Source organism: Martes martes (assembly GCF_963455335.1).
Source record: "Martes martes genome assembly, chromosome: 4".
NCBI classification, from domain to species: domain Eukaryota; kingdom Metazoa; phylum Chordata; class Mammalia; order Carnivora; family Mustelidae; genus Martes; species Martes martes.
Window position 1 is genome coordinate 141,802,495 of NC_137891.1, and position 26,624 is coordinate 141,829,118.

Consider the following 26,624-nt stretch of genomic DNA (forward strand, 5'->3'; position numbering starts at 1 on the left):
CCGTCAGGCCAGACACCATCTCTCTGCCTCTTAATTATTTAAAGAGGTATCACCACCGAGTAAAGAGACCCATATGTGCTTCTGGGAGCTGGTCCTAGTGGAAAAGTCAGGATCATCTCCCAAGACTTTCTGACGGATGAAAGGGATCTGGGGGACAGCAAGTTTAGCAGCTGATAAATGTTTTTCCTCGGAATAACTGAAAGTCAACCTTCACTGGTCACATCACGTCCCCAGTGCCAACGGATACCACAGACAGAGCAAGTTCTCAAATCACCCACATGCACCGTACCCTATACCGAGAAGCAAGCAAGCGGATATAACCAAAGCCAAGAATTCTACCCCATACACAAGTCTTAGTTTGTGTTTCACACTACTTCAACAAATTAGAAAATCACTTTTCAGGTTTTTATCTTGGAGTTCATTTAAATATTTATTTAGCTCATTATTTATTCATTTGAATTGTCTCCAATTATTATAGCAGTGCCCGGTAGTCCTCCTCACTGCTCTCTACTGTTAAAGGGATTGGTCACGTTTCCCATTACCAACTCTTATCTAAGAGGATTTATGGCTGCTGTAAATAGCTGCTCTGGGCTGAGACCTGGCACAATGTTCTAACCCCAGAGCGTATTTGTGTTTTTGGTTTTAAGTTCTAAGGAGTACACACACATACACACACACACACACACACACACACACACTCTTTAGGTTCAGGAGTTTATTTGGCTAACTTTAGAGAGATTTTTCTATTTCTATATTTGGCTATTCAGAATAAGCCAATTTTTATTTTAGAGTTCACAGTATTTCCTTAGGGCCTCCAACTGGAGATCCTCTTAAGAGCTATCAAGTCTCAATTATTCAGACTTTGTGATTAGAAAGCACACACACATACACACTTGCAGAGTACATAATACTGTACAAGTATTGTCCCACCACATTACCTCATTCAATCCTCATTCATCTTATCCCATAAAGATTGTTTATGCCTTTTTACAGTAGTAATACTGCCAAGATCGCACAGTGAGGTAACGCTTTAAAGTTTACATGGATGAGTGCAGCCACTCTGGAAAACAGTATGGAGGTTCCTCAAAAACTTAAAAATAGGGGCACCTGGGTGGCTCAGTGGGTTAAAGCCTCTGCCTTTGGCTCAGGTCATGATCCCAGGGTCCTGGGATCGAGCCCCGCATCAGGCTCTCTGCTCAGCAGGGAGCCTGCCTCCCCCCGCCCCCGCCTGCCTCTCTGCCTACTTGTGATTGCTGTCTGTCAAATAAATAAATAAAATCTTAAAAAAAAAAGAAAGTTAAAAATAGAACTACCCTACAATCCAACAATCACAGTACTGGGTATTTACCCCCAAAATACGAAAACACCAATTTAAAGGGATACATGTATCCCAGTGTTTACAGCAGCATTATTTTCAACAGTCAAATTATGGAAGCAGCCCAAGTGTCCATTGACTGATGAATGGAATGCATAAAGAAGATGTGGTATACACGCACACACATGCACACACACACACAGGAATATTATTCAGCCATAAAAAAGAATGGAACCATACCATGTGCAATGGTATGGATGGAGCTAGCAAGTATAATGTTAAGCAAAGTAAGTCAGAGAACGACAAATACCATATAATTTCGCTCATGGAATTAAAGAAACAAAATGAATAAGGAAAGGGGAAAAAAGATAAATCAAGAAAGAGACTCTTAATTACAGAGGACTGGGGGTTACTGGAGGGGAGGTAGGTGGGAGGATGGGTGAAATAGGTGAAGGGGATTAAGGAGGGCACTTGTGATGAGCACAGGGTAATGTATGAATTGCTGAATCACTATTACTGTATGTCTGAAACTAATAAAACACTCTGTATGTTAAAATAAAGTTTAAGGGACACCTGGATGTCTCAATCATTAAGCACTCTCGGTTTCAGCTCAGGTCGTGATCTCAGGGTCGTGAAATCGGGCCCTGGGTCAGGCTCCATGCTCAGCATGGAGTCTGCTGGAGAGTCTTTTCCCCTCCCTTCCCCTCTGCTCCTCTCTGCTTACACACTCGCACCCCTCAGCTTACACACTTGCTCTCTCAAATAGATAAATAAAATCTTTAAGATAAAATAAAGTTTACATTGATGATATTCCACTAGATAGTCACAAAAACATGGTGAGGTAGGCATCTACTGATGAAAAAACAACTCTCAAAACAGCTAAGTGACGTGTCTGAGGATAGACTGTGAAGCTGTGGCAAATTCAAAGGCAGAGGCAGCTCTTCTGACTTCAAGTCTTTGCTTCGCTCCCTATCTCCAGTGTTTCCACCAGAAATCTATACTTAAGAATTAGAGTATACTACTTATTATACCACGTTCTCTTACAAGATGGAAGGCCCACGGGATCCTAGTCTTGGCTGAAGCACAGAGGACTCAGCTGACAGCTGGGGTCATGCACACTTCCTCTATACTTGCCACTAATTCTTTATCACCTACCACATACTAGTAGCTGAATCATCCTTCATGCCACTGATCGTACAATAAATGGTTAAGATGGTAATTCTATGTTATGTATGCTTATTTTTTCTTGGAGAAAAAGTATTTTATTATTTTTTAATTGTAGTTAACAGAACACCGTATGTTAACTACACTGAAATTAAAATTTTTAAAAATTGTAGTGGATAGGGGCCCTTGAGTGGCTCAGTGGGTTAAAGCCTCTGCCTTTGGCTCAGGTCATGATCCCAGGGTCCTAGGATCGAGCTCTGCATTGGGCTCTCTGCTCAGCAGGAAGCCTGCTTCCTCCTCTCTCTCTCTCTGCCTGCCTCTCAGCCTACTTGTGATCTCTGTCTGTCCAAAATAAATAAATAAATAAATAAATCTAAAGTTAACAACAAAAAATAATTGTAGTGGATAGACCATGTCAGTTTCAGGTATACAGTACAATCTATGTATATTTCTCACACATAAAAAATAGAGAATCAAACTGGTTTTTACTAATTCCACTTCTCTCCAAACAAAAATATCTCCTTTCTCAATACCTAAAAACTATACATTATAGAAATGGTCTCCAATCTACAGATTATTATATGTGATATCCATAAAGCTACGAATGTGCCCTGACAATCAGAAAGATATGATCTCAGTACCAAAAACAAAACAATAAACAAAAACCGAAACAAAAGAAAAGCCTAAGTCATGTAGTAAAACCTAAAGTCATTATTCCACAATAAGCATCCCAGTAGGATTCCTTGAGCACTTCTTTTTTTTTTTTTTTTTTAAAGATTTATTTATTTATTTATTTATTTGTCATAGAGAGACAGCGCAAGCAGGCAGAGGCAGAGAGAGAAGCAGGCTCCCCCTGAGCGGAGGGCCCGATGCAGGACTCGATCCCAGGACACTGGGATCATGACCTGAGCCGAAGGCAGTGGCTTAACCGACTGAGCCACCCAGGTGTCCCTCCTTGAGCACTTCTAAAAATAAGCCGCTTAGTAGAGATTAAAACAGGACTCCCACATCTTGCCCTCTTATGCTTATGATAAAATTTAACAACCAGTCACAGCAGCTTTCCCTCTGACCTCAAAAGTCAGCCTAGAATTTTCAACATAGTTCTCTAGGTAAATGCAGCTGCATCCAACAACAACCCTATCTGCTATCCTCGTCATTTTACTTTGAGTAAACATCAACTTTAGAAAGACATCTCTACAATCAAGGCCCATGGGAGTCAAATCTTGGCTAAGGCTACGAGGTTGAGTCTATTAAACCCAAGTTAGAGCTTCTTGTGGTTCCTAACTCGTGGCAGAACCCTCTTCTACATAGCCTTCTTTAAGTCTGGCCATTCTCCACATTTATTTTTTTGAGGGGCTTCGGAAGTAGTGTATTTGGGGAAAAAACAAACAACAGTGAAATGGGAGGTAGAAAACATGAACTAAAGTCATCGTGCTAGGAGTATATAACGTTGGGGAAAAATCAGTGCCTTATTTTCCTGTCTGTAAAATTAAGGGATTCATTGTAGTCTGTGTGTTTGTTTATGTTAGCTCTGGGGCTGTCCAATCTAACAAAATATCTCAAGAAGGTCATGTCAAAGCAGAAGTGCTCTAGAACTGTTCTAGCTGAAGACAGGCTGGGGAGCCTGAGTGAGCCCACAGAGGCTGCCATGTTGGGACGTGAGTCCCAAGGAGACAATCTTGAATACCAGTCAATAATACATAAGCCTGAGGTCACCCAGCTAGCCTAATTCTTATTAGAAATAACCATAAAACTTGCAGGTGAATGTGACTACACGCTGCAAACAAGGGGTAGGGATTTGTCTCTTAAAAAAGAATTTTGCTAAAAAAATCCTAATTATGCTATCAAACTATAACAGGACATTAGCTTTCTCAATCACTTAAATAAGCAAGCAAAAGAAAGTCTCAGGAGTCTCAAAAGATAGGAAAAATGAACTCAAACCCATTATCTATTTTATCATTACATAGGCTGTATTTTTCTCTATCTTCATTTTATTTCATTTTCTCCAGTTTTATTGAGATAAAATTGACACATAACCTTGTGTAAGTTTAAGGTATACAATGTGATGATCTGAACTACATCTATACTGTGAAATACTGTCACAATGAAGTTAGTTAACACAGGCATTGCCCCACATGGTTACCATTTTGTGTGGTGTGTGTGTGTGTGTGTATGGTAAGAACATTTAAGATATACTCTTTTTTTTTTTAAGATTTTATTTATTCATTTGACAGAGATCACAAGTAGACAGAGAGGAAGACAGAGAGAGAGGAGGAAGCAGGCTCCCCGCTGAGCAGAGAGCCCGATGTGGGGCTCAATCCCAGGACCTGAGATCATGACCTGAGCCGAAGGCAGAGGCTTAACCCACTGAGCCACCCAGGCGCCCCCATTTAAGATATACTCTTAAAGCAAATTAGGGACTATCATTAACAATACTGTGTTGTACACTTGAAAAGACAGTCCCCAAGTATTTTTCAATCTAAGTAGTTCACATTACATTGGCAGTAATGCAATTCAGTGAATTTCTGGTAAAAATACATTTTCCTACAACTCAGAAATTCCTGTCCTGTGTCTTTTATCTCTCACGAATTTTACCTCAAGAAGCTCATCCTCTGGCTGCAGGAGGCTCAATGTATCAACAGGACCACCTGGAGCAACTGAAGAGATGTAATGGTGCCCATCAAAGGAATCCACTTCCATGCCAAGCCTCAGAGTGTGAATGGGCAGCAGCTGTAGCAAAACACAAAGCAACAACATCAAACCTGACAAGGACATATCCAACCGTTAATCCTACATCAAGTATTATTTTGACACGAAAGCCCCACCTCTTGAGTCAGATCATCAAGATCCCAATAGAGGGCAATAATGGGGAAACTAGCCACCAGTAAAATATGAATAATTTGTCTTCTTGCTCTCACTCTTCTTTTCCTTTCAGATTCCTTAGGGATGGACATACAGATGTACAAAGTCCTGCCTTCAATTCTAAGCATCAAGTATTCCAAAGTTCTTATAGTTCCCAGTATGGATTCCAGGTTTTATTTTTCTGCAGGGCTACCCATCTCCCAGAACATTTGAGTTCCTCTTTATTACCTAATTTCCACTCACACTTGAATACCAAGGCAGTGTTACTTCCAGGAAGTCCTTCCTGATACCCGAGTTAATGTCTCTCTGTTTGGGGTCCAAGGCCACCTTATATAGATCTCCATCACAGCTCATAACCTACTGTGCCTATAATTTCTATTTTCTTGATCGTTCCCCCTGCTTAAATGCAAAGTCTGTATCTTCTCTCTGTAACTTCAGACCCTACAATAGTACCAGGCACTAAACATGGACTCATTAAGTACTTTTTTTTAACTAAGCTGTGAGAATGATGCCTCACTCAAGAACTCCTTTTCCATCTCACCAACTTATATGAGAACAATTTCCAGGTGGGGGAGGGTGGCTATGTAATAAGGAAGGCAATCATTATTCCATCCTAGGATTGATGTTGGTGGCTTAGAAGGATTCCTATGGGCTCAGATATAAGTCAAGGGTTAAGAAACTCTAGCCCATGTCAAAATACAGAGATGAGACTTGGTGTTGTTGGCTGTAAAGGTCAAATGCACTCACCAAACTCTACTCCCTTGACTTGACTTTACTCCTTTGACTTTCTACTCATGATTCATCATTGTGGCTACATAAACTCAAATATGGTAAATGGTACTTACTAATTATGATTCATATGTCCTATACCAATAGTTTATTTATCTAAAATACCAGGCCCTTGGGGCGCCTGGGTGGCTCAGTGGGTTAAGTCTCTGCCTTCGGCTCAGGTCATGATCTCAGGGTCCCAGGATCGAGCCCTGCATCGGGCTCTCTGCTCAGCAGGGAGCCTGCTTCCCCCACTCTCTCTGCCTGCCTCTCTGCCTACTTGTGATCTCTCTCTGTGTCAAATAAATAAAATCTTCAAAAAAATAAATAAAATGAAATACCAGGTCCACCTCTAACTATATATTTAATAAGGAGAAAACCCTATACAGTATGGCAATGCATGCACAATATGGTTCTTTCCTTCATATTTCCTATTCCCTGTGACCCCTTATCTCTGAGCTTGTCACCTCCCCTTAGTCATCTGCTCTGGGTCCCCAGAGTTCTACAGGCTTTAGGCACCATCTAGGGCTCATTTCCTTCCCACTGTATACATACAGACAAATGGGAAGGACAAGCAGTCTAGCACACCAAGACCTCAATGACTTAGAATAGGCATGAGGGATTTCTGGCTCTGGGCTAACTTTCTGAAAGTTAAGTGTTCTTGACCACCAAGCTCTTCAGATTCCACCATCATCTCTGGCAATAAGATGTTCTAGCGCTCTAAATGGAAGGTTAGCATTGTTTTTACTCTTGTTCCCTCTCTGTGATTTCTTTATTTATCACTGCGGTCCCCTATCCTCTCACTGAGTCATTGTACCCAACCATGCATATCAAACCAGAGATATCAGTTCCCTTATTATTAATAAGGGATTAATAATAATAATAATAATAACCAATAATAATTGGTGGTGGTGTTTTGTTTTGTTTTTTTTTTTTTAGTCTTTTCTTCAGTAGTAAAAGGTTAAATAACAACTCTCAGAGAAATGTTTCTGTAATAAGGACTAACCCACCCATGTTTGCTGACTCTCTCCCTTCCTCTGTTTATGAGGCAAACACTGGGGCAGTGGTCAGTGGTCAGGGAGTCCACCCGTAGGTCGTCTCCAGTGGTATGAAGACTGCTTGCCAGAACAGACTGCTCAATCTTCAGGAATTCTGCAAGTTTGCTGTTAAATGTAGCCATCACTAAAAATTAAATGCTGTACAACTACAATTAAATGATATTAAAAGTAAATGTCAAAAGTATTCAAAATCCATCACTGAGCCACTGGGTGGCTCAGTTAGTTAAGTGTCTGACTCTTGATTTCAGCTCACGTCATATCTCAGGGTCATGTTTGAGATGACTCTGTGCTCCGTGGGGAGTCTGAGATTCTCTCCCTCTGCCTCTCCCCCAGCTCACACTCTCTCAATCTCTGTCTCTCTCAAGTCAATCAATCAATCTTTAACAACAACCAAAAAAAGCACAATTCACCAACAAACAAGTGAAAACCAAATAATTACGAGTTGTAATTATTACTAGTTGCTATGCAGGAATGAATCTGGGCCAAGATATGACACATGACTGAAGGTCATTTTGAAAAGTTGGGCAGGGTAGATTTTCCAGAGATGGGGACATTTGTGGTAAAATTGAAAGTAAGAACATATCAGCCCTACAAAAAGCCTGCGAGGAGGCTGCTTGAGGAATGTCAATCAAAAGGGTAATTGCTAAATTTTTATTCGAGCAACCGATTATATGGTGGTAGCAATTTCTGCATAGAGGTGCCCAAATTAAAACAAGGACACTGCTGTACATACAGACTATTGCTACTTACATAGAAATATGCCCCCATAAAAAATAAAAGGATTAAGGAGGGAACTGATTCAATTTCCTCATTCAGCCCCCTCTTCCTAATCCTGACCTATTTATGTAGCTGACCCCATTCCCCACCATATCCATGCAACAGCTGAAGTCGGGAGGAATGGGCTGGAGCAGAGAAGAGGAGCAGAGAGGAGCAGGAGAAGGTCACCCATGGAATCCTTTGCCTTCCAGATACAGGCCTGTACCCTCGCAGGCGATGCTCCCAGATATCTATAAACAGCACATGCTCCCCAGGAACTTAAACCATGAACAAGACACACATGCTCCATCTTTAATCACGCTGAACAAATAAACCAGAAACGATGTTTACGAAATCTGTCAATCTGCAATAGGCCTACCTAATATTAGTTCTGTATCCGAATCTGGGTACAGCTGGGTTTTCGAGACTTCATGTTACATTGCTGCAGGATCCTCTGCGGGAGCAGGACTGTTTAATTACCTGTCCCAGCTGCATTTAGCAACTCAACAAATCAACCGTTTCATCTGTCTCTTTCAGTTGTCCACCCCTTCCGTATTCTGAGTTCTTAGAGAGCAGAAAGTGCTAAAATGACAGGAGTGGGTGCAACAGACAGGTGATTGATGCCTTCACGCACATTCCATGTTATGCTTTACTGATGCTTATTCAATGCGCTTTGCAAGGGGTCCTATTTAAATTGACAAAGTTAATGAGCAGCAGGGTTTTCACGTTCCTGATGTGACAAGTAAAAGATACAAGGAAATATATCCAAGGAGAAGTATGACCATTGTGCGACTTACTGTCAGTGCTAAAATGATGAAGATCAAATGAGACCAAGCAAGCCAGAGCCCTTCAACCTGCAAGTGGAGAGACCTGTCACGAAGCAAACCGCAGTTCATTCATTTTGCTAAAAGCTCTACTTTTAGGACCCTAAAACAAGATATCAGAATGTGCAAGTGAGAATATAAATGATGTTGCTTCGGGGGAAAAAACCCTTCTGGAGAGGAACAGATATGTCAGTAGGATGGGGGAGGATGCTTCCAAAAACGCTAACCTCAAAATAGGACAGAAAGAACCCCCTGATCAGTTCTTATAACACACACACAAACACACACACACAGAGACTGAAGATGTTAAATGCCATTTACGTTTAAAAGTCAGAGGGAAAGAATTACTAATTTTACCATAAGGAAAAAACAAACTTCCCAAGAATTTAGCTACAACTTTTAAAAAGTGAACACAGGGGCGCCTGGGTGGCTCAGTGGGTTAAAGCCTCTGCCTTCGGCTCAGGTCATGATCCCAGGGTCCTGGGATCGAGCCCCACATTGGGCCCTCTGCTCAGCATGGAGCCTCTTTTCCCCCTCTCTCTGCCTGCCTCTCTGCCTACTTGTGATCTCTGTCAAATAAATAAATAAGATCTTAAAAAAAAAAAAAAGAAACCCTTTAAAAAAATATATACACATTGTGTGCTCTTCTGTACAGAAATACAATGAAAGTTCTTTTTTAGTAGCCTAAAACCAAGGTCAAGAGTCAACTGGCATTTATCATTTTTTGTTGTTGTTTAGCATTATCATTTTAAATATCATTGATGTTACCTGCCTAGTCCACATGATATTTGAACTTTTGACACCTGATCTAACACTTTGCACTTACGACTCTTGTTCTACCTTTGTTCTTGGTACTTCCTCCACCTGGAATATCCAGTTATTTCCCTGAACCCATTCTTCAGGGTACAATTCAAACGCCATCCTCCCAAGAAACCTCCTTTACCTTCCTTAAGGAAGTACCACCTCCTTCCTTGAGCAAATATAAGGCCTTTTGGTAATACCTGAACAGTAGAGTTCTCAGTGGAGTGAGGCAAAGAAAGAATCACAATTTCCTATAGGAACCTCACCACAAACTACAAAATTAGAATATTGCCCGGGAAGAATGAAATAAGACATATGTATCTTAAAAAAAAAATTTTTTTTATGTATTTATTAGAGAGTAAGCAAGTGAGAGCAAGGGCAGTTGTGAGGGCTAGAGGGAGGGCGAGGAGCAGACTCCCCGCTGAGCGGGAAAGCCTGATGAGCCCCATCCCAGGGCCATGGGATCATGACCCGAGCTAAGGGCAGCCGCTTAGCTGACTGAGCCACTCAGGCGCCCAAAGACCTGTTATTTTGAAAAAGCTCCTGTTTCTGACAGGCCATCTACCCTAACTATGCACCTCAGTTACTACAGTGACTTGATTCTGTGCCTTGTGCTCTCCACTCAACAAGAGACCAGCGAAGTGTAAAATCACACACCCGAGAATTCATCAGCAGTAGTTGCCTCTGGGGAGGAGAATAAGGGAACTGGGATGGGAGAGAAACTTATTTTTCACAGGATGTACTTCCATAACTTTTTAATTTTAGATCTTGTCCATATGTTATTTATTCAGAAGAAAAAAGAATGGCATAGGTGTAGAAGCCAGACAACCTTGATGGGTTTCCTCATTTTGCCACTTTACTTGCTGCATCTGATCTTGGGCAAGACACTTTACCTGCTTGACGCTCAGTTTCCACATACCATGACTGGAAAGAAGAAAACAGCTGCTGACCAATAGGGTCACTGAGACAAATAAAGGAGAAACTGTATTTGAGACCAAGAACCTATCCTGGTAACCGAGTGTTAACACCCACGGCCACTCTTGGAGGGCTGGGTACATTCCACTGCCTTAAAAGTTAGATTTGCTCTCATCGAGTGAGGGGGAAACACATGTTTGAATGTCCTTTGGTTTGGAGAATATAATTCAGGAAGGAAATAAAACGAAATGTGTCAGCCTGTCTTGTCAAAACCAGAGAACATGTTGTATTTTGTTTTCCACGGCGGGGATCTTCCTAACGCTCACTCTGAATCACAACTGATGGCCAGCAGAAAGGTCACTGGAATGAGCCTAATGCTTCTCCCTTGCAGCGCTGTGATTATCTTAACAGTAAACAGTTGCCAAGAAAGCCATCCCTAAACGTGCAAGTCTCCCCAGATGCGGGAAAACCGTTCTGCTGTCATGATTAACGGCTTCCTAGAAGCACTGAAGCTAATGCTCAAGCCGCTGCAAATTGCTTTCGCCTCCCTCCTTCCCCACAACTCCATCCACCTCACAAGAAAGCCTCATCTATGAACACTGGCCAGTAATATATGAAGGTGCTTCTTGTATCATCATCCATTCCAGAGTAGTGGCAATGGGGTAGTAAACTGGAGGGACCATCCGAAGACAGCTAGACCCTTAGGAACAGCAGCTCTGGCCATGAAACATGACTTTCCTCATCAGAAACCTGCTGAGACAGAAGAAAAACCTACAGCATGACCTCAGATCTTGACACTGCTCTGCTTAAACCTTCCACTGGTGTTACTGGCATGGCAAGTAAGCCCAGGCTTACCACCACGGATCCGGAAGCCGTACAACCCCAGGTCTTCCTTGCCAGCCTATTTAACATTCTAGTCTTCACTTAGCTGGACGCTAACACTATATCAAACAACCTCCACTCTCCCCACAAGCTGGCCCTGTCTTCTCACAGAGCTTTTATGCCTGCCACTCACCAGTCTCCTAGCTCCCCATTTCCTTATCTTTTAAGCTTGAGCTCAGAAAGGCTTTCTCTGGCTCTCTCTCCAAAACGCTCCCTCCTCCTGTTCTGCTGTCACCATCCTGTTAAAACTTTTGCATCACTAACGATCTACAACTAAGAATCTACAACCATTTCATCAAACTATTTTTCACTTGTTTACTATCATGCCCTTACCCAAGGCCAGAGTGTAGGCTCTGTGAGAGAAAAGACCTTTCCCGTGTTGCTGTCCACCACTGGTAGCAGTGTCTGGCACAGAGTAGGACTTCAGTAAATACTTCAGAGATGAATGAACGTGTTCTAAACTGCAACCTGCCCCTGTGGCTATCTAGCTGTATAATTTGAGGTGAGCCACTGCACCTGCGCAAACTTCGGTATCGTCTTCTGTGAAGTTCTGCTAGGATAGAGGCTCATTTACATGCTGAGTTTTTGAGTTTCCTCAAAAAGTGAATAGAGCTTACCCTACGATCCAGCAATTGCACTACTAGTGATGTATCCAAAGGATACAAAAATACTGATTCAAAGGGGCACATGCACCCTGATGTTTAAAGCAACATTATCAACAATAGCCAAAGTACGGGAAAAGCTTGAATATCCATCACAGCACGTGTGCGCGCACGCGCGCGCGCGCGCGCACACACACACACACACACACACACCCTGGATTACTCAGCCACTGAAAAGAATAAAATGTTGCCATTTGCAACGATGTGGAAGCAGCCTATCCTAAGCAAAATAAGTCAGAAAAGACAAACCATATGATTTCACTCATATGTGGAATTTAAGAAACAAAACAGATGAACATATGGTAAGGGGGGGAAAAAAAGAGAAGGAAGGAAACCATAAGAGACTCTTAACTATAGAGAACAAACTGAAGGTTGATGGAGGAAGGGTGGCTGGGGGTATGCTAGCTGGGTGATCGGTATTACAGTGGGCACTTATGATGAGCACTGGGTGTTACAGGCAAGTGATGAGTCACTAAAGTCTATGCCTGAGACCAATATTATAGTATGTTAACTAGAATTTTTAAAAAAATTGAAAAAAATAGTTTTTTCTTAAAGGAGACTTTAAAAGTTTAGAGACTAAAAATGAAGCACACAACTGGGCAACAAAATCACCATTTATTGAACAATTCTTACATATTAGCACGGAGCTATATTAATTAAGGCATACATTATATATATTTATACTTAATCTTCCAACATAAGTATTATTGTTCATATTCTGTAGAAGAAAATTTAGGCGCTTATTTCACTCCTTAAAATGCTTCCTCAGTTGTCACCTTTTTAATGAGGCTTTCCATGGTCAACCTACCTAAAATTACAAATCCACTCTGTCCTGAATTCCTTATTTATCTGCCCTGCCTTAAATTCTGCATGACAATGTATCCCACTTATTTTATCTCCCCTTATGAAAATACAAGTTCTACAAGGCAGATTTTTTTTTTCCTCTGTTCTCTTCTGAAACCCCAGCACCCAGCAGAGGACCTGATACAAAGTAGGTATAAGTATTTAAAAAATGAGTAATGAATGAATGAATGTACAGCTGAGTGCACTGATGAGTTTCTATGAGGTAGTTCTGAAAGTTTGTTCAGTTCAAAGCCTTTCCACGTGTTGGTACCAGAGTTACTGAGTACACACATGTGTTTGTGTGTTTGTGTATATTATATTATACATATTATACGTATTATATTATACATATTATACGTATACATATATTATATATATGTATACGTACACATATATTATATATATAATGTTATATATTATATATAATATATATGTATATATAATATATATATTATATCTATGTACGTATACATATATATAATATATTGCATAAAAGTTGATCGGTAAAGAAATGAAATTAGTAAGACTGGTGACAAGGAACGAGGAAATGAAGGTGAGACAGAACATCTGTCTAGAAAAAGACAATGCCATTCCTTAAGATGCGCAAAGTGCGATTATTATTTTTTTTTACTTATCATAGAATATGATGATATAGGGTCTCACTGGGTTGGAATGTGGGAGGACAGACAACTAAAGCTGAACTGCATGATGAGCTGAGTCTGGTATGTTCCCCCCAAGAAGGTCTCGAGTTCTAAAGCTATTTGGGCAAGGAGGCTAAAAGCCAATCAGGAAAACTCTGAAAAGCAAAGACTTCAGCAGCCCCCAAAGTACTGAGGAAACAGAATTGGCGTTCGGATCCCACCAAGAAGAGGGGACCAGTATACATTCCTGACTCATGTGGAACACCTGAGAGGCAAGGTCTTAGGAGCAAAGGCAAACCAGAAAGAGTCTAAACCTTACCAGAACTGTACCTCTGTCTCATCTCAGAGATAATCACCCATCCCCACCCCTCCACTCCCATCTCTCTCTCTCTCTCTCTCTCTCTCTCTCTCTCTCACACACACACACACACACACACACACACAGTCTCCTTATCAGAAAAAAGAATGAGTCCCTGGACAAAGATAACATCACCTGAAGCCTTTGTAAGTTGCCCTACATAAGGTCGGGCAGTCAATTACATTATGGTATGAAGAAAGAGACAACCAAATAACAAAAGAAAGTACCGAATAATAGAAACACATATAAAGTTGATCCAGATACTGAAATTAACTGCTTAATGTCCTTCTAAGCTGTGACTAATATATTCAAGAAATATAGGAAAAGATGGCAAACACAGATTTTTTAAATTACAAATTCCACCAAAGAATATAACCTAAAAAGGAATAAAACAGAAATTCTAGAACAGAACACTATAACAAAAATTAAAATTAAGAACTCAATAGATGGGCTTTAGCAGATTAGGCACAGGAAATTTACTAAACTGCAAGACAGATAAATAGAAAACATCCAATATCTAAGAGTTTAGTGTATATGAAAGAACAGTTTTAGGGGACAGCATCACTGATTTTTATGAATGATAAAAATAATAAGACATACTAGTAGGCACCTGCAACTCTTCTAGGCTCAGTGTATTTAATCCCTATAAAACCAATGAGGTAGGTAGTATCCTATTAAGATCTCCCTTTAACAGACAACAAAACTGAAACAGTTTAGATAATTCTGCAAGCGAGTGAATGGATAAGGCAGAATCTGAACTCAGGCAGTTTGACCCCGAAGTCCATGTAATCAGTCCATGCAGTGATTAATAACAACTGAACTTTGGTGACGTTTTTATATTTGTTACTATCCTCTTAAATCCCTCCCAGCATAGTTAGACGGAATTAGTAATCAGTGACTGCTCTAATGATGACTTGTAAATAACTTAAAATTAACCATAAGTTATGACTTGTAAATAATTTAAAATTAACCATAAATTATGCCATGATGCTTTTATATGGCCCATTCGGAGAAAGCTTGGTCGGCTGGTCCCATAGGTACAGCCAGGTAGTGACTCCAAATGCAGGCTAGCACAGGAGGAAAGAAACTCTACAGTCTCAGCCTTGAAAATTCAAACCTTTATGACAGCCCATATAATATAAAATTATGGAAGAGAAATATAGAAACAAAGAAATGGCAGAAATACCTAAAGAGATAATTTCTTACAAAACCTACATGGGACACAAAGAACTCCTCTCGAAGAGTGCATGTGACAGCAGAGTTTAAGCTGGACTTAGCTCATCGACCCATTTGGGATTACAGTATAAATCCTGAAACTATTCTAACGAGAACACCTTTCCTTTCTTATCATTGGCTGAGAAAGCCAACAAGAAGCCTTCTCTGACCTTCAAATGCCCTGCTTTTTGATTATCCAGAGGAGGAACTATAAAATTAATCTGTAGTGAGAAAAAAACTAAAAATGCTAGGGCAAACTGTTACCATCACCTCCTGGCATTCTGCCATTAGAAATAAAGCTCTCTCTACAAAATTTTCTAAGTTCAAGAAAAAATACCGCTTATAATGCACTTTTCTGTCTTTAGACATCTGGACCAAGATTTTGTAAGGTCTGTGTTTGTGGTCTTGATTTTTAGGAAACATTTTAAAAGTCCTACTGATAATGTCTGCAGGGCTAACACATTCTGGAAAATGTTACTCTGTGTACCACCTGCAAGGTGGGCAAAGCCATCAAAACTGGGGTTTTGGCTTCTGAAAGTGGCACCCCATGTTCTTTCCAGGCATATCTAACCATCACCTTTCATAACAGTGAGAACCTGCCACATTTCAGGAAACATCTAAGACTAAATTCTGGAAACTTCTGGTCACAGCACAAACTTAGTTTCCTTGATGAGAACTTAGAGAAAGTTCTTCAAACAACAGAAAACTGGTAACATTAAAAAAATAATACTTACCTTTGAATATTTCTGTAATTCAGCATCATCTGCAATCTGTGTGTCCAAAGTAGCAACCTAAATTTACAAGGAAAAAAAAAAAAAAACTCCAATATTTGTAAAAGCGTAACTTCATTTCTTCTTAGGTTTTCTGAAAAAAGATCTGTAAGCCCTATATATTGATAATACCATCTGATCTGCATTCTCATCTTTTTCTGGTATTTCTGAAATCAGGAAGTATAACACATAATGCAAAATGTCAAAGAAATTTTTTTTGTTGTTGCCGTTTTCTAGAGCAATCTTTTCCCCCTAAATTACTTGGTTGAACCAGAAGGGAATGGGCAAAACACATATGCTATTTTTAAAAATCCATGACCCTTAAAGTTTTAATATAATCCTCTGTTAAAAGGAGTCCATAAAAATTTTATTCTTTTAGCAAAGCCAAGAGCATAATCATTTTTACTTTTAAATTCAGGCCTTAAAATGAAGTTTGCGAGGTCAGTAAAGTGAGATGAGTTTGGAAAAACTGAAGCATCTGACTTTCCACAGCAAACTCCATCATTTCCCTGGGAGACATAGCTGGCAAGGACACAAACAGACCTGGCCTGGTGAACAGCTCACGGAATATACCTAAAGCTCTTAATCCCGGCCTAAAACTATTGTTCTAAGCCTCAGTGGTAGAGATCCACAGAAGTGAATTCCTAGCAAGCAAAATACTTTACTGATGCTGTGCATCTGTAAGTTGTTAATAAAGTAGGGTGTATCTGGAGGGAGGGGATAAGTTAAACAACGATCCAACTAAAGCTTCTAGAAGTACTGCATTTCACATAAGTAGATTCTAGAAGAAAAATGAAATCAGAAACATCAGAGTACACGAGGGCATGCATGCATTTATTTATCTTGCCTGGTTTCTCCTTTCTGCTCCTCATCCCTCAAGACAGCAAGAACCCTTAATGAATAAGTTGTCACTTTAAATTCCCAACCTCAAGTTCTGTCTCTTCTTTCTCACCATTGTGTTATGCTCTCACTGTGTGATAAATGAAATTTGGAGGAGTAGTTATGAGGATAAAATTTTAACTAAAAAGAGCCCATCACAAACCTGTCCCATGGATATATACTGGGACACCAAACTGCTTTATATATCAAACCACTACGAATGGTAGAAAAAGTTATTTGCTAAGGTGATAGATAGCCTAATGACAAAACAGCATTTAAAATCTACGAGGTAAAGAAGCAGCAGTTCATGAGGACCAAAATCAAGTATGAAATTAGCAAGAATAGAGTATGGAATGTTTTAACTCATCTTAATGATGCTGGAAATTTCCTGACAATAGATAGTGGTTGCATGTTCTGAACCAAGAAAAGGGAAAAAAAAAATCTCCAACCAGCCAACAAGCACTAATGATAAACATATGGGAGACAACATGAATGACAATAGAAATTTAATAGAATATTTTATTACTAATGCATTTAGTGAACACCGTAGACGCTTTTCCAAGCACAGCTTTCTGCTTTCACGTGGATTCATAGGGGGGAATGTAATCAATCCCTTACTCGATGAATCTAATAACAGGTGAAAGGAAGTCTAATGGACCACTGGTGCTATAAACTTATACCTAACCTAAATTACTTCCTGTTCTCCCTAATACATTTGATAATCATTCTTTCATTTTTCTCATAAAACTGTAAGATTCTTTGTGAAACATAGGACTAATATCCACAGCCCTTTCAGTGTACAATAAAACAAACAGATCATAAAAGCAATCATAAAAATGCCAGCAATTTTAAGCAGCTGATACAGGTTATAAATTTAAAGGCAAGTCTTCTAAAATTCTTCTGCCTACTGTTGACTTAAATGTTTTCAACATGAACCGAGTGTCTGCTAATTATAACTGAAACTTGTGTGCAGTCCTTAATTGTTCTTACAACTTAAAATGTTTAAAGAGGGGGAAAATAATCAATTGATCCCCGAGGGAAGAAAGGCAGGAGGAAAAATAAAGACAAGCTGGCTAATCTTGGGCTCTCCCATTTCTTTAAACTGCAATGTTAGGAGCTTGACATGCAATGAGACATGAATGTTTTTTATTACAATATTTTAACATACCATTACTTCATAATCCGGGCCCAACAGGTTTTCCCATCTAGATTTCAGCTCATTTTCTGGAGAGTCTGGGACCTTTTCTGGAGTTAAAAAAAAAAAAAAAAATGAAGCTACTATGAGCCAAACTTAACTACTAAATTCCTCAATAATAGCACAGTTCCAGTAAGTAAAAAGGAAATGAATAAAAAGGAAAATGCATTAACTTGGGTCTACCAAGTAAAGTAAATCAGAGGTGACTTGTAAGACTAACGTAAAATGTTAAGGCTAGTTGTGACCAAATTATGAAGGGGCTTTCATTAAGGACGATTTCAAATGGAAGAGGAACTGATACATTAGAAATGAAATTTGAAATATACCCACTTTATATGTAAACATCCTGAAGTTTACAAGTGAAATACATCTGGCTTTGGTTTACAATATGTTAGGACAAACAAGGATTTAATTTAAATATTAATCACTTCAAAGTAATACCTTCCACTCACCCACAGAAAAAGTAAAAACTTATCAAGACATCTTTATCATTAACTGGGCATATGAACACAATCCAATCAGACTTCTCATCTGGGTGGATATAAAACCATGTCTGGTTTAATTCAACCAGGGAGATACAAGAGCTTTAACATACTAGAAACTCTGTGTACTTTGGTCTCATGTAGTTACTTGGTTATACCTCTGTGATTCTTGAGTATAATATTGCTTTTGCATACGTAAGATAACATTGCAAAACTAAGACAGATTTTAAGTGCTCTGCCTATCCTCCTTTATGGTCTTAGCCAGAAGCTCAGGATACAGTTGCTAGTCTGAATAACGCCTAATAGGCAAAAGTTGAAGTACTAAAATACAATTTCAACTTATATCCATAGCAGTAGCAGAAAATAAACAAACCTTCACTTTTTTTTCTGTAAGTTAAAGAAAAACTCTTTCAATTTTGTCACAAGATTAAACAAGTCACAGAACACTTACTCCAGCTGACATAACCATCTGTCTAAAATCAAACATAACTTGCAACATCAGCTCTTTCAGTCCGCAGCATGGACAGCTCATCTTGGATGCATATAACGCTTAATTACATAACGCAAATCTTCAAGTATAGGCTAACCTCAGAATTCAGAGACTAAGACTAATAAACACCAAAGAGCTTAACTCACTAGATGTTATCCATGCGAAAACAAGGATATTCGTAAAAGAATATCCATGAAATAACTATATCAACGGACATGCTAGTTTACATGTAGGGGATAACTAACCAAAGATCTTATTAAAAGCAAAATATCACTTATGTGGGCTCTGTACCTTTGTGCCTATCTATTGTTGTCAACAAAAGATAAGCACAATTTCCGGAAGAAATTACATTATGACGACATGGATGGAACTGGAGGGTATTGTGCTGAGCAAAATAAGTCAGTCAGAGAAAGACAATTATCATATGATCTCTCTGATATGAGGAATTTGAGAGGCAGGGCAGGGGGTTGTGGGGGGTAGGAAGGGAAAAAAATGAAACAAGATGGGACCAGGGAAGGAGACAAACCATAAAAGACCTTTTTTTTTTTTTTTTAACATTTTATTTATTTATTTGACAGAGAGAGGGGGGTCACAAGTAGGCAGAGAGGCAGGTAGAGAGAGAAGGGAAAGCAGGCTCCCCGCTGAGCAGAGAGCCTGATGCGGGGCTCGATCCCAGGACCCTGAGATCATGACCTGAGCCGAAGGCAGAGGCCTCACCCACTGAGCCACCCAGGTGTCCCAATAAGAGACTCTTAATCTTAGGAAACAAACTAAGGAATCCTGGGGGAGTGTGGGGGGAATAGGGTGGCTAGGTGATGGACATTGGGGAGGGTATGTGTTATGGTAAGTGCTATGAATTGTGTAAGACTGATGATTCACAGACCTGTACCCCCAAAGCAAATAATACATTAAATGTTAATTTAAAAAAAGAGAAAAATTACGTTATGAGTTCTACCATCTTTGTTAAATTTCTCCCGTGCAGCAGTTTCTTATCTGGTAAACTAATCTGCAATTAGCAATCCGGTAAACTAATTTGGTTGAATTGTAAGCTTAAAAACATGATATTTAAAGATGACATTTCATACACATGTATAAAACAATGGTATCTCACCTACAGTTCTCTTAACTACTTCATCTTTCATTTGTACAATAAAAGTACAGATAGTCACGAGTTTTAAAGCATAGCACAAAGTACCAGAGAAAAAAGACGATGTTCACAGCCCAATAAATCTTGAGCTACACAAAGTGACTTAAAAATGAATAGTATGATGATACGAAACAATTATTCAAATGGCAATGAAGGGGAGCAGAATATGCCACCCCAAAATATGCCATATTAGCATGTAGAATATCTTGAACTAAAGGCAATCAAGACCAAGCAGACTCAGGAAAAACTTTTACCTCTCCCTTAACTATCCAGAAGAATTTAGATAGGAGGCCTATACCAGAAAGAACTATTACCAGAGAGAACTTTTTTATCTGAAAGACCTGTTGGCATGGCAGAGCAAACTTTTAATTACCAAACATTTGCTTTTCTTACCATGCTGTAAATTACCCTCCTCACCTTTGAAGCCCCAGGCCTCCATCCCATTCCTTTAGAATGGCATATGAGGCTCAACTGCCCAACTTACTCTTGGGTCTCCTATTTTTATGGGGCTTCCCTACTTACGAAATTTGTTTTCTCCTATTAATCTGTTTTATATCAATTTAATTATTACACCAGTCAAAGAAACTAGAGGGGAAGAAGGGAAAGTTTTTCTGCCCCTATAGCAAAAAGACAGCTAATTTCTTAGCAGTTCAACGACCTTGGTCTTACTGTCAAGATGAAATTATACATATTCATGAAGAAAAAAATGCAATGAGATTGATCCAAAAAGAGCAGATAAAAGTGTCTGAAAATATTTCTAACTTCAGAATGTACTTGATTTTCACACAACAGTTCCATGAAAATCTATCTGGGTTCACTTGAATTTAAACAGCAAGGATCTAACCACAATCCACTTGGGTCAAAAAGAATAAGGTAAATTTCCAAATTGGAGGAAATTTTTTAACTTGAGTGAGGGGTTACTCCTCCCTTCAGGTCATCCTTTCTTGAGACAAGACAATCAAAGCCAAAAGTTCCCTGGAAGAGGATGATGTTAAGTATCCCATTTCATTTAACTGTCAAGGCTTTCCAGAGCACCTCGGTGCAGAGAATTGGGTGAGACTGCTATTCCAAATGCTTCCAGAACAGAGTCAACTATGTAGCCAAGTATCAGAGTACAAAGTGAAAGGACAAAGTTGCACATAAATTAAAAAGAAGATTAAAATATAAGTATACAGGAATCTGACAATTTGATAAAACATGTAAATATGTATATGTTATAAATTATTATGGTAAAAGGAAATACTGCTATATGAATACAGATAGCTAGATATCTATAGCTATATCAATGATAATACATGTTCACATATATGCACTAATTAAAAGTGCTGACAAGATTAAAAAAAGAGTTAACACATACTAATAAAAATGCATGCAAAATTAATTAAACAAAGATTAAGCAATAACATGCTTAGTCCCCAAGTGCCACAAGTGTTAAGATGTTGATATTAAGAATATTCTATATTGGGGCATCTGGGTGGCTCAGTGGGTTAAAGCCTCTGCCTTCGGCTCAGGTCATGGTCCCAGAGTCCTGGGATCAAGCCCCACATTGGGCTCTCTGCTCAGTGGGGAGCCTGCTTCCTCCTCTCACTCTCTGCCTACTTGTGATCTCTGTCTGTCAAATAAATAGATAAAATCTTTAAAAAATATATTAAAAATAAAAAGAATATCCTATTTTGGGGCGCCTGGGTGGCTTAGTGGGTTAAAGCCTCTGCCTTTGGTTCAGGTCATGATCTCAGGGTCCTGGGATCAAGTTCCAAGTTGGGCTTCTTGCTCAGTGGGGAACCTCCTTCTCCCTCTGCCTGCTGCTCCCTCTACTTGTGTCAAATAAGTAAAATCTTTAAAAAAAAGAATATCTTATTTTGGGGGCACTCAGGTGGTTCAGTCAGTTAAGCATCTACCTGGTCCTGGGATGAGCACTGTGTCTGCTCGCCGCTCAGCAGGGAGTCTGCTTCTTCCTTTCCCCCTGCCCCTGCCCATGCGCTGGCTTGCTCTCTCTCACTCAAATAAATAAATCTTAAAAAAAAAAAAAAAAAAAAGGAATATCCTATTTCCTATCTTTAAAATGCTTCTAAAATTTCTCACGTTAAATTAACTATAAAGAGAGAAAACGGTTAACAGATGAGAAAATCAAATCACTTTGTTTGGAACTGAATGCTCTGTGCCTACCTAATTTTTCTATGTCTTGCATGTTGTCATTTTTCAGATTGTCCATTCTTTCTTCAGTTTCCTCATCCCCACCATCCAGATCAGTTTCCGTTTCCACTGCTCCAGTTAGGTAGCGGGCTGGTGTTTCTAATGGCTCTACAGCAGTTCCTAAAATAAGAATTGCTAACTTGAATCACTAGCAGCTGAAGAGCGTATTTAAGTGAAGTTATTCCAGTCCTGTTCACAACCTCATTACAAACATCTTAGGTAAATTACATATATGATTCCTTTATTGAAAAGGATAAGGAACCAGGCAATGGGAAGGTAAGATCAAGGTCTAGTTGCTGACAAAGCAGAAGTAAATTCTTTCCCACAAAGCCTTGGAAAAGAAAAAGAACACTGAGGTCTTACACTCTTGTGGTTGTGGTCGGTAAGGAGCAAGATAGGCAAAATAAGCCCATCCCAGTGCTCTGGGCTCTCCTAGGTTTTGGCACGACATCATGATCAGCTAAAAAAATAATAATAATAACTCTACATAGGTTACTTTATGAATTGGAAGGGAACTGGAGAGAATTCTCCTGTTTGCAGTATTTCCTCCCTTAGCTAAACTGAGCTAAGTAAAGCTTTCAATCTCAAGCATGCAAGTCATTACGTATCTCTTAAACAAAAGAAAGGTTGAACAAGAGTCATTTTAGGTCATTTTTATTTTTTCTAATTTTTTAAAAAAGATTTTTATTTATTTATTTGACAGAGAGAGTTTGACAGCAAGAGAGGGAACACAAGCAGGGAAAGCGAGAGAGGGAGAAACAGGCTCTCTGCTGAGCAGGGAGCCCAATGCAGGACTCGATCCCAGGAACCCAGGATCACGACCTGAGCTGAAGGTAGACACTTAACCAACTGAGCCACCCAGGCTCCCCATTTCAGGTCATTTTTAAATGATCACCCATGATGTACAAAGTATTCCTACCAAAAATATTTAACCTGGATCTAAGGCTTTGTATCTAGCTTCTCACAGGAAATGTAGTGATAGAGGAACAAGCTGAATTACACCACAAGGACAATTAAATTCAGTATGTAGTATTCTAGTGCCTAATGGACAAATCCCTTTACAAAAAGTCTATGCCACAGAGGCAGGGGTGGGGAATTCTTCTAGGTTAATGTAGGTAACAAGTCCAAAGTGTGACTGAATCTTGGTTTTTGTGAGGTTTTTCCTTCAGAGAGGGGAAAGTAGGAAAAGAAGCTGCAAAAGACATTTGGGGGCAATGTGTTAAGTATCTGGCATTAGGGAATTACTATTAATTGTTTTGGTATGATAATATTATTATTATAATATTTTCATTTTTAGAAACTATAGATTTAAGTATGTAGGACTAAAGTGCCATGATGTCTACTACTCACTCTTAAATGATTAAGGAAAGAGAGAAATAGATGAAACAAATACGGCAAAACATTAACAGCTGAATCTAAATGGTGGGTTTGTATCGTTATATTATTTTTCGATTTTTCTGTATGCTTAAAAATTTTTACAGTACTGTTGACCCATGAACAATTGGGGACTAGGGGCACTTCCCCTCCCCATGCAACTGAAAACCCACATAAAACTTCTGAATCCCCCCAAATATAACTACTAATAGGGTACTGTTGACTAGAAGCCATACTGATTGTGTAGTCAATTAACATAATTTGTATATTATGTGTATTATATACTGTATTCTTACAATAAAGCTAGAGAAAAGAAAATGTCATTAAGAAAATCATAAGAAAATACATTTACAGACAATACAGTACAGTACTGTATTTGACAAAAATCCATGTATGAGGGGCGCCTGGGTGGCTCAGTGGGTTAAAGCCTCTGCCTTCGGCTCAGGTCATGATCCCAGGGTCCTGGGATCGAGCCCCGCATCTGACTCTCTGCTCAGCAGGGAGCCTGCTTCCTCCTCTCTCTCTGCCTGCCTCTCTGCCTACTTGTGCTGTCTGTCCAATAAATAAATAAAATCTTTTAAAAAAAAAAATCCATGTATGAGTGGACCTACACAGTTCAAACCTGTGCTATTCAAGGGTCAACTATAAAACGTTGAAAAATATAACCAGTTAAAAGTTATGATCTCGGGACGCTTGGGTGGCTCAGTCAGTTAAGTGACCAACTTTTGATTTCCACTGGAGTTGTGATCTTGGAGTCCTGGGATCAAGTCACATGTGGGCCTCCCCACTCAACAGGGCATCTGCTTCTCTCCCTCTCTGCTCCTCCCCTTCCCCCTCACTAGGTGCTTGGGCTCTCCCACACACTCTCTCTCAAATAGATAAATCTTTAAAAATAAATAAATATTGTAAAAAAAAATTTTTTTAAGTTCCTATGATCTTAACATGACATTTTTAACCACACCTAAAATTTCTTAGATCATTAATCCATTGACACACAGCAAAAGCACAGCCTCGTTCTAGCCAATGTGCCCAGAAGCTGCTAGTGTCCCTGGGGAAAATAGTTACATACCAGAGTTTACAGTACAGAGCAATACAGGATGTAATTGTATGCTACAAGTAGTATACAAACTGGTACACAAATAAGATATACAAGACATACAAACAGTAGGAGTGTAGAGAAGAAAAAGACTTTAGAATGGTAGAGGAAGGTATTGTGCAAGAGCTAGAGTGGTTTGCTTCCATAAAACAAACAAATGCTGGCTCTGGAAGACAGGCAAAAATGTTGTTATGTGGTGCAGGGAACCCAGGCATCACCATCCACCTACATTACAGTGGCAGCACATAAAGCAGGTGATTGCTACAAGGTGTGATAAATGCTACAGTAGAACCCTCTTCCGAGGGTGCTAGTAAAGCCCACAGGAAGGACCTCTCAACCACGGAAGGAAGACGTGCAAATTTAGAGTCAAAATTTATCCCAACATAAATTTAAAATGGAGGCATGCGCAGGAAAGAATTGCTAATTCGCAGATGACATACTTTATTTGATACAGTAGACTGAAGCCAAGGGCTCTATCAGAGCTATTAAAAACCATTATGTTGATATAAATATTTATGTAAACCTTTTAAGGTCAATATAGCATTTGTACAATTTGTACTATTTAGGCAATTTTTAATTTCATATACACAACACAGTTGACAGGGCATCTGTCTTTCAGCAGCAAAATTTCCACTATCACATAAAACTTAAAAAGTTCCAATTTAAATATAAATCAATATAGGTTGAAAGCAAGGCTTCCAGGCTTATTATATCTTCAAAAGAGATGAGGGGAAAAATGTATTCCTCTTCTGACAAATTCTAATGGAATGATTTCTTACTCACTAGTTCTATAACTAGTCATTCATTTTAAACTGAATTTGTTTTCAGGATTGCCAAATTTTTTTGATCTACACATTATTAATAACTTGGTAATTAAAAAAACTGGCATGCATACAATTATATATTTGTTCTATAATGAAAATTTGCTATTCCTTAATCAAAATAACAAATATTTCACAAATAAAAATGTCCTTAACAGAAACCCAGGTTTTATTTTCCCCCTCTGTATTTCAAAGAATAAATCAGGAGACATCAGAATCAAATATATTGTTAGAAGTCATTTGAAATCTGAAGTGTGCAAAATGTCAAAGCATTAGACAAATGAGAGTCCCTAGAACAAAAGGTGCCAAAGCTTTATTATTCAAATATAATAAATGAAATTTAGAAGCTTTTTGGAAAAATTATTTCCATCTCCATTTAGAACAGCTCAACAGAGCTTAATGCATGTCAGGGTTCGTGTTCTAACATTTGGACAGGCACCTCATAATAGGCAAAGGTTTTTGAAAACCTTCAGTGCACAAATGAGCTGATTCATTTCTCCATCACTGCATTACAAAAGATGGGCAGTTATTCCTTCCCAGACTCACAGAACAACTCCATAAGTAAGCTATTCCTCCAAGCCCAGACTTGGTGGTGGGAAGAGGGACAGTGGCATAAGCTACCTGGGTCTGAAGGCCATTCAGGTGGAGAAGCAGATGAAGACGCCTCCCTTCGAACCCTTCGAACTAGGGTTAGATGTACCACTTGACCTGCATTCCGTAATACTTCAACAACATCCTGGTTGGCAAAACCCTGAATATCCACACCATCCACCTAAAACATTAAGGGACAAATTACACAGAGGTTTCAAGTTAGCGGCTGTTTTCAATTCTGGTGAGGCAGAATAAAATTAGGTCTCTATCCCCTGCAAAATCCCAAGATATTTCCTAAGCCAAGAGTGATGAAAGATGCTTCCTTAGATGGATCTGAAGGACAAAGATTCAAATGACAGCAACAAACATTTGTTTCTATGTAAACCATGAAATTAAATGTATGTGTCTATGTAAATGTGTGTGTTTATGCTTCAAAAATATTATTCAAATAAACTTTAAAATTTAACAAATATCTACTAAATGGAGAAAGGCCAGCCTGAATGGACAAAAGGTAATTACATT

At 39.2% G+C, this 26,624-nt stretch overlaps 1 protein-coding gene across 1 annotated transcript in view; it reads right to left on the reverse strand.

Annotated features, from left to right (window-relative positions):
- Positions 1-26,624, reverse strand: part of PATJ (PATJ crumbs cell polarity complex component) — a 362,352-nt gene that overhangs the window by 294,849 nt on the left and 40,879 nt on the right. The window contains exons 11-15 of the mRNA XM_080800388.1: positions 26,133-26,283; positions 22,194-22,340; positions 17,882-17,958; positions 15,799-15,855; positions 5,075-5,209 (exon numbers count right to left, since the gene is read on the reverse strand). Of these exons, the coding sequence (XP_080656514.1) occupies positions 5,075-5,209; positions 15,799-15,855; positions 17,882-17,958; positions 22,194-22,340; positions 26,133-26,283 (567 nt within the window). The remainder of the gene's footprint in view (positions 1-5,074; positions 5,210-15,798; positions 15,856-17,881; positions 17,959-22,193; positions 22,341-26,132; positions 26,284-26,624) is intronic.